Source organism: Cynoglossus semilaevis, chromosome 13 (genome assembly GCF_000523025.1).
Source record: "Cynoglossus semilaevis isolate Cse_v1.0 chromosome 13, Cse_v1.0, whole genome shotgun sequence".
In the NCBI taxonomy this organism is placed as follows: Eukaryota; Metazoa; Chordata; class Actinopteri; order Pleuronectiformes; family Cynoglossidae; genus Cynoglossus; species Cynoglossus semilaevis.
In genome coordinates this window covers 9,300,883-9,309,819 of record NC_024319.1, presented here as the reverse complement: position 1 = coordinate 9,309,819, position 8,937 = coordinate 9,300,883, and the positions used below count along the sequence as shown (strand labels likewise).

The window sequence follows — 8,937 nt, the reverse complement described above, 5'->3', positions numbered from 1 at the left end:
TGGTTACACCCTGATCTGGGTGTATCTCATGTCAGAGAGAAATATGAGAAACAGCATCCCCAGGAGGAATGGAGGTAGAATTACAGCAACCCATCCAATAGATTTCTATCATTAGTAAGAAACACACTTAGGTTAGTAGGGTTTATTATTGCAGGCTACCACCAGGGCAGGTATCTCATTTACTGCTGTTTTAGTATCAAAGTGCTGCCTTAGTACCTTGATTCAGAGGCACAGCTTTATGGTGCAGGACTGTAGGACTATAAAGAAGCTACAAAGCTGCCAACAGGCAATATTTTATTAATACCTCACAATGTAACAACCACATAATATCTGGTCCCAGTGAAACCATTTTTCAAAGACTAAAGTCTGAAACATGCAGTCGAGAAGCGGTAAAATGTAATAACAAGCAATTGTTTATTATGACTTCCCTTTTTTCACCACAGTTAAAAGACTAAAAGACACCTTTTTAGACACAATAAACATTAGGTTAGTGTCTTAAACCTTAACTTCCTCAGTTTATTTTATAGCACAACACATTCCCTACATGTCTTTTTATAATTTTCAAGATATTATTGAAGTAAATGCTGGTTTTTAAAAGCCTACGTGGCTAAATTATAAGTTATTATTATGGTATAAACATTGTCTTACAGTCGCAGTGTGTAAGACAATGTTTAACTGCGCTAACTTAGTGGATATACAGTCAGTGAGTGTGTCTATTATAGTGTTCCTGTGAGATATAAGGAAGGAAATAAGCACTCCTTAATATTTCCGCTATTTCCATTTTGTTGTTATTGCGGCGGCAGGTCATCCAACCTCCCTCTCCTCCCTCTTCCTGTTCTGTCACCTATGTTGTTCCTGTCTGTCTATTTTTGTCACCTGTCTTACGTATGAATAAGAGATTTTTTTTATTTACGGGAGAGAGTAAAAGAGACACAGGAGTCATTAAACTGTTATGCTTCCTCCAGATGGTAAAATAATGGTGTTCCACGACACCATTACCAAAATGCAGAGATAGCAGATGAGTGTAGGTTCAAACTGAGGAACTGTAATGACCTCTTATTAGGTTTAACTGACAACAGAGCAGGTTACCAGTTGTTGCAGCTCTGCCTCATCTGGGAATCAGAGCTGGAAACTCACAGGAGTTTTTTTTTTTTTTTTTGCTTTTGCATGGCTATAGTTAGAACAGCAGTAGCCCAGGGAAGCAACTGACTCTTTCTTCTTCCTCTTTTGCATGTTCTCTCCCTCAGATTCTGCCTCCTGTGTGTTGATAAACACTCTTCTCCACTGTGGTCCTATTCTCTTTTCTTTTTGCTGATATCTCACGTCTGTTTTCCTTCTTTTTTTCACTTTTCTTCCTTCTCCAGCATGCATAATTTCCTGTCTGTGTTTTGTTCATCCATTATAAATGTTGTTCTATGTTTTATTAATTTTGTCCTCAACCTTGAAATCCTCTGATGTCTAACTATAGGCCTGCAGCATCGTAGCTGCCTCGCGCTCGCTGCTCCCTACCGACCTGTTTCTCGAAACTGTAGTCACTGAAATACGTCAGCCATAAAGTAATTTGCTTCTATAAACAGCGATGACGCATGCGGACACTTCCATGACGCAGCTAATTGGCAAGTACAACAGCGGGAATCTCATAATGCTAAATGGCATCACACTTAGTTAATTCACTGGCAGCAAAATATGAAACCTTGTCTCACTGTGCCACCATGCAGGGCCGAAGGAGTAGGGGAGGAGCTCTTTAAACTTTTAAACTAATTTTCAAGGCACTTTGCTGGCAGCCTGCCATCATGCTGTAGCTACTTTGTCGCAGAATCGACCCGATCCATAGATGCTCTGGTTGCTGACATTTATTGCAGTTTCTCTGTGAAGGATAAACAAGACACTAATTTGTCTTTGGTGCATCGTTACCAAACACTCTGAAGTACTCAGATTCTGGTAAATGTTGTAGGTTTAAACCTGCCTTACTACATTTAAGCGGAACAACTGTGAACATTAAGGTCACTTTGTGAAGAAAAAATTAAAACTACATCCAAGATATAGTTTGAAATTAAGTGCAATTAAGTCTTTAAATGCATGCTACTCCATGTTGGTCAGACTAACACTGTTCACATGTTCTGCACTTCACTCACTGACTGTTAGCTTTGTTATATAGTGGACCTGTGGTGTGGTGTGCGTCATCTGCAGGAATGAGTAAGCATGAGTGCTCTCTGTCTTTATGCGTCAGAGAGGTATCAATTTGAATACTATCAGAATGTGTGTGTGTGATACTGGTGTAGCTATACTTTTAAGGACATTTATTAGAAAAAGTTAATGTTGTGGGGACAGTTTGTCCATGTGGAGATATTTTTATAAACACAAAACTGAGAGTGTGTGTGTATAAATTCAGGATTGGTTTTAGATTAGGATCAGGTACATGATTCGGATCCAGATTCTGATTCTGATATAATAGATAGAGTTCATCTGTGACAGTGACAGGCAGAACAATTACTCTTCCACTAGGTGGCAGCAGATAGTTAAAAAAAAAAAAAAGTCTTCCACTAGGTGGCAGCAGATAGTTTAAAAAAAAAAAAAGAGAGCAGGTGAATGGGATCCCCACGTGGTTCTTAGTTCAATTCCTGCAAGTATATGAGTGTTATGTTCAACTAAACAGGCCCAGGTTATACATATATATACATATATACATACATATATATATACATACATACATATATATATACATACATATATACATACATATATATATATAACTACATAGGTTTTCATAGGTTTTCATTTATTGTCTCCCTCATTCCCAGGTATGAGCTGCGGATACGCTACCTTCCTAAAGGTTACCTTGGTCATTTCTCTGAGGACAAACCCTCTCTCAACTACCTCTATCACCAGGTGAGAAAAATCCTCCTCAATGTTGTGATTTGTTTCATCCATTGGAAGACAAGCTAAAGAAGACCTAAGAAAATATTTATGATTTTTTTTCTTGACTCCCAGATTCTTAAAACCAACATATTTTTTGGGCAGTATTATGTATTTGGCAGAAATATATTTAAGATTTGAACTTAAACCATATTTTGTGTAAAACTAACGGCCCCTGTGTGTTTCTCCAGGTAAAGAGTGACTACATGCAACATATAGCTGATCAGGTGGATCAAGATGTTGCTTTGAAATTAGGATGTCTGGAAATTAGGTAAGATAGAAACACAAAGACATGTATTTCAGTTTTTTTCATACAATTGTTGTTTTAAAAAAAAAAATTCTGTTTAATGTACAGGAGATTTTTCAGAGAGATGCCGGGAAATGCTCTGGATAAGAAATCAAACTATGAACTTCTAGAGTAAGATTTGAATATTTTTAAACGACTTTTGTGAAGTTATGAAGTAAAATTCATTCTGTCTGAAAAAAATATGATTATTTTCTTTTTAGGAAAGACGTTGGTTTGAGAAGGTTCTTCCCCAAAAGCCTACTGGACTCATTAAAGGTAACATGGAACTAATGTTTCTCTTTTTTGTTACTGAGTCATCAGTGGGGTAATAATTTTTTTCACTTTTTCTGTTTTTAACCTGCAGTGCAAAACTCAGACAGGTCACAGATTTTGCTTCCTTTAAGAATAAAATTAAAGCACATCAGCTGCAAGAGTCTAACAACACTAGGCTGCAGCTGATAAACACAACATTATACAAAACATTGTATAAAAACTGCCTGTACTTTTTCTGCGTCTTTAGGCAAAATTTGCAAACAGAACATCTCTTTGTTGTGCCTCGTCTCTGGTGCATTTCTTGCCTCTGTTTTTGCTAACTTCCAGAAGGATCCCTGAGGACTTTCTCTTTTCTATTCGCTCTCCTTTTCTCTCTGTATCAGGCAAAGACCCTGCGTAAGCAGATCCAGCAGACGTTTAAGCAGTTTGCCAACTTCAATGATGAGCAGAGCATCCACAAGTTCTTTGAGATTCTCACTCCCATCTACCGGTTCGACAAGGAGTGCTTCAAATGTGCTCTAGGGGTAGGACCACGCTTCATGCACTGATGTGATGTTGCATGTGGAGATGAACAGAAGCTATAAAAATGCACTGATGTGATGTTGCATGTGGAGTTGAACAGAAGCTATAAAAGTGCATCCAGGCATTGTCATGCATAGTCATGAGATGCGTGTTAAGACTCAGTTGAATATGTACAGAGATGCAACTGTGCAGACAAGTTCAGTGGCTGGTACTGTTATATTATAGTATTATATTCACTTCAGTTCTGTCTAGTTTAATTAATCATTGATCGTTTTATTCAAGGTTATCATGCAGATTTTGTATTTTTTATATATATATAGTTACTGCTGTAATGTAATTAATGTATTCTATTTCTTTGTCTCTCTTCAGTCTAGTTGGGTAATATCTGTAGAACTGGCTATTGGACCAGAGGAAGGAATCAGCTACCTCACAGATAAGGGCTCAACGGTGACTATGACACACACACACATACATACACACAAAGAATTTCAAGTTGGACCTCATCTGTACCTTGTAATTAGTCCAAGCTGTAATGTACTAAATTGTGCTGTGGTTTTATTACAAAAGGCCTGATGTGTAATCACCAGGTGACTGGCCAGCTGTCTCACTTCAGCTGCTTATATTGAATGATTATTGTACTCTGTCTTAATGAAGACTGATGGACTGTCAGAATATCAGAAAACATGATTAAATCATCTTTACTTAAAGGGAAATAAGATCTTGTGCATTCATGGTAATGTAGGCAGCATAACTTTAAAAGACATGGTTATTAAATGGGCCTTTCTATTTAAAATGTGCAGCAAATATATTGCTGAATTTACATTTTCTTCACGGTAGTTGAGGGCGAAGACTTCATCATTTTAAACACGCTTCATTTAGATCATTACTACAAAGTCAACTTGATGCTACATGTTTTGGCCGACAGCTAATTGTGGTGCTTATTGTTGATGTGTCTGTCTTTGTCTGTGCAGCCCACACACTTAGCAAACTTCACCCAGGTTCAGTCCATTCAGTATTCAGCTTTGGAAGAGAAGGACAGGAAAGGAATGCTGCAGCTCAACGTAGCAGGAGCTCCTGAGGTAAAACACACACAAATACATTTCAGAAACTGATTCCAGCCATTAAAAATATGGAGTTGTTCCCACTGTTTATTATATACCTGGCCCAATGTACCAGTATTCTTATAATGTACGCTATAGTTTAAGCATTCTTGTATCATGTATGATTTCATTTGAAGTATTCTTATAATGTACGCTATAGTTTTTAGTATAATTTTATCTCAGCTTTTCTTTTTTCCATTGACTCAAAACGAATGAGTCCATCCAATCTTTATGTCAAATGTGTTTCTTCTGCTCTTTAAGCATTCTTGTATCATGTATGATTTCATTTGAAGAAAAAAAAAGAAGAGATAATTTATTAAAAAAAAGTCAAAACAGGATGTGGCAGGAATGAGGCAGTCGTTGGCCACACGCTCCTAAGAGGAGCTTGTCTATAGTAAGAGGATGTGTGTGTTCACAGGCGGCTAGTACTTATGGAAAAGCATGTGGGCACCCCTTCTGGAGTAGCTTTCCACTGTGCATCTGTGTGTGTGTGTGTGTCAGTTAAAGGATCTGTAAGTGTGTGTGAGGCGGGAAGGCGTTGTCAGTAAGAAGGCCCTCATTGTGTCACTGTGAAATGGCTCTCTGTCCCACTAATGGACTAATCTGTGTGCGTCTGTGGGTGTGTGTGTATGTGTGTGTCTGCGTATATGTGTAGCCTCTCACTGTCACCACAGCATCTCTGACAACAGCAGAAAACATGGCCGACTTGATTGACGGATACTGTCGACTCGTCTCCTCAGCCACTCACTCGTTCATCATCAGAGTCCAAAAAGGTAGGAATCCACTTATTCACACACATCTGTGTTGACCTTATTATTATTAATGTATTTTTTTAAGCTGTTGTCTTTAGAGCCTTGCTCCAGTCTGACTGTAGCTGTTAAGGGTGTAATGGTGTTGAGTAACCAGTTCCTGGAACAACAACAGGATTGTAGCTCTGACACAGAGTGAAGCTGCTCTGTTCCTTATATCAAATGTGGTTCTGTCTCTGCAGAGGGAGACAGAGCTCTGCCTTCGCTACCAAAGTAAGTCAACTTCCTGTTTTACCATCATATGATGCATCCTTTAAAAGTGATTAATTTGCTCGTGCACCTTTTGTGTTTGGATCTCTGATTGTAACAGCGTGAAATTGTTACAAAGGATTTCGTAACGCAGCACAGGAAAGAGGACGCATTAGAATAAGAAATACTTTATTGAACCCTGGGAGGACATTCTTTTTTTTTCAGCTGCTCCAGCAAAAACATTTTAATAAAAAGCAAGAGGATAATACTTAAATAAAGGAATCAAGTAAGGAAATCAAATATAATATTTAATTATAACTACAGGTATGTATGGCACCAAGGGTATCTACCAGTCACCATGCGTACTACTGCTGTTCTGCCCCCTGATTTTGGGACACAGGCTGGACTAATTTCCTGTGGCCCTCTGTGTTTCACTTTTGTGGAGCTTCGACCAAAATCAAATCCTCATACTCTCGTCGGCTAAAGCCTGATCATTTCACAATTTCCTAATCTGTCCTACAGAGTTTCAAATCATGAGAAGCGGATGGAGAAAAGGATGGACGGAGTACGGACCAGAGCTGTTCTTGTCTCAGGTACGTTTTTTTTCTTCTATTTTTTTTTTTTTTTTTTTTGCCTCTTCGGTTCCACTTCCACATTGCCTGTGTTGTGTCTATGAGTGACACTGTCTGCTCAGAGTGACATAAAGGGTCCATAGAGACGAGCCTGTACTCTGCTGCCTTTATAAAGCCTCATCTGTGTGGACAGTGAAGAGTCCTTGTCCCACCAGATGTCTCCATGGAGAGCTGTAGTCACTGTGGCTCTGTCGTTAACCTCTGACCAGCTCACACTTTAAATGGAAATGACCTTAAATATTAATGAATAATCTCTGGCTTCTACTGTGTTTGTCTGATAACAGTTCAACTAACGCTTCTTTCTGTCTCCCTCCTGCTGCATGTGGTTTCTGCAGGTCACACTAGTGGCGATGGTAAACACACTTCTCACTTTTTAAAACTCTTCCTCATCAAAAACAAAGAGCTCCCTGCTCCCTGCCTACATTACACTTTCTACATTGCATTAAACTATTGATGTCCTCTATGACTCAGTCTGTTTCTCATCAGCACTTTTCTCTGGAAAGAATGACAATTCCACCCCTCCTCTTTCTTGCTTTTGTCTGTCTGCACTATGGTCAGCTGTTCATTTGTTTTCAGTCACTACAAGGGTGTGTTTCCAATTCTTTTTTTTTTTTTTTTTTTTTTTTGGCATATTTCTGTTATCTGACACACTGGTCTCATTGAGCTGCATTTTTATCATTTTAGCTTCATGTGTGCTGCAGGTAGAGATGAGTTTTTCTTTCTCTCATACGTTTTTCTCTGGCTCTGCAGAAACTGACGACTACGCTGAGATCATAGATGAGGAGGACACTTACACCATGCCTTCAAGTAAGTGAACACACACACCAGTACACATGTAGTAGAAGTTCAAGTCTACTGTTCTGAGCTCATATAGAAACCAAGTATCCAGTGTTATCTGTTTAGTTCCGTGTGACTGCATGTCAGAATTTGTGTGTTTGTGTTTAAAGGTCTGTAGGGAGATGGAAACAGGAGATTTTTTTGAGTGTGTAGGATTCGTATATGTGTGTTCTTTGTGTCGTTACATGTTATGTTTTTGTCACTCAAATGTAGACCTTAAGTTCATGTTCATAGAAGAACAATAAAGCAGAACTGATCTACTTCCATGGAGCTGAAATTAGAGAACCTGACATTTGACTGTCAAAATAAATCTTAACTACTCACTGTAGCTTCTAGAGTAATCATTAAATATTTCACACATCCCTTTAACTCTGTTGTTGCCAGAGGCTGATTGACTTTTACAGTACTGTGGTCACTCACTGTTTGTATGGAACAGGAAGTGATTTCATCCATGGTTTATACGAGAATTTCTGGGCCGTTACGGCATAGTAAATTATCATCAGTTTTTCACCATTCATCCGTCTACAATTTACAGTTTACTTTTATTCCTTTAAACAATCCTATACTGCTCTGTTGTTTTTTATTTTCCATGCAGATGTGAGTTTTGCTCCCTATTGTTTTTGTTGCTGTTTGATGCTGTGTGCTGTCAGGTTTAAGTTAAGGTCGTGTGCACGGTGCACATCAAGATCACAAGAGTCAGGGATGCATTAACAACGTTTGGAGGCAATAAAGATTAAATGATGTCACCATCGGTGAGAGTGAGAAATCACCTCTATGATCAGTAAAAACAAAGTCAAATGACTTATTATGCAGCAACTTCAAATGTGACTTTTTCTTCTTACTTTTTTCTTTAGCAAACATGTTAAATATTTGTACACATTACTTTATACTTTCTTTAACAAATATTTAATATTTAAATGTTTTGAGAATCAAGACCTCATTCTTAAGAACATTAAACTGCAGTTGGCAAAATTGTTTTTGAATAAAAATTCCAGGTGAGCAACGTGGGCCCCAATTGTCATGTCACACTCCAATGGAGCTCGGCAGTTGGACATTTTAAGCCAGGACAGGAGGCTTGATTTTGAGCAACACGACAGTAATGTCGTGTTGCCCTGTGGTGGCATCCAGAGGTGGCACCAAAAACCACAATTTGTCCATCTATATAAAAAAAACCCCAAATCTCTCCAAACTGGCAATGTCCTAAGAATGAGCTTCTGGTTCTCTACATATGCTTCAAAGAAAGAGTAAAGACAAGGGCTGCAAATGTTTGTGCAGTACTGCACTGTAGATCACATTCATGGTTCATAAAAATAGCTTTTACTTACAACCCTAAAAACAGGATTTTGTATAACCCGTCACTGTCAGCCGGTTGT

General features: G+C 38.5%; 1 protein-coding gene across 2 annotated transcripts in view; it reads left to right on the top strand.

Annotated features, from left to right (window-relative positions):
- The window catches only part of LOC103388446 (focal adhesion kinase 1), a 41,785-nt gene that overhangs the window by 7,834 nt on the left and 25,014 nt on the right, over window positions 1-8,937 (top strand). The window contains exons 4-15 of one of the 2 annotated variants that reach the window (XM_017037953.2): window positions 1-74; window positions 2,802-2,889; window positions 3,108-3,187; window positions 3,272-3,334; window positions 3,424-3,478; window positions 3,859-3,999; window positions 4,367-4,444; window positions 4,969-5,076; window positions 5,753-5,870; window positions 6,089-6,119; window positions 6,618-6,688; window positions 7,478-7,534. The exon at window positions 1-74 is cut by the window's left edge and continues 43 nt beyond it. In XM_017037953.2, the coding sequence (XP_016893442.1) occupies window positions 1-74; window positions 2,802-2,889; window positions 3,108-3,187; window positions 3,272-3,334; window positions 3,424-3,478; window positions 3,859-3,999; window positions 4,367-4,444; window positions 4,969-5,076; window positions 5,753-5,870; window positions 6,089-6,119; window positions 6,618-6,688; window positions 7,478-7,534 (964 nt within the window). The remainder of the gene's footprint in view (window positions 75-2,801; window positions 2,890-3,107; window positions 3,188-3,271; window positions 3,335-3,423; window positions 3,479-3,858; window positions 4,000-4,366; window positions 4,445-4,968; window positions 5,077-5,752; window positions 5,871-6,088; window positions 6,120-6,617; window positions 6,689-7,477; window positions 7,535-8,937) is intronic. The other variant, XM_025061738.1, reaches the window with a different exon arrangement.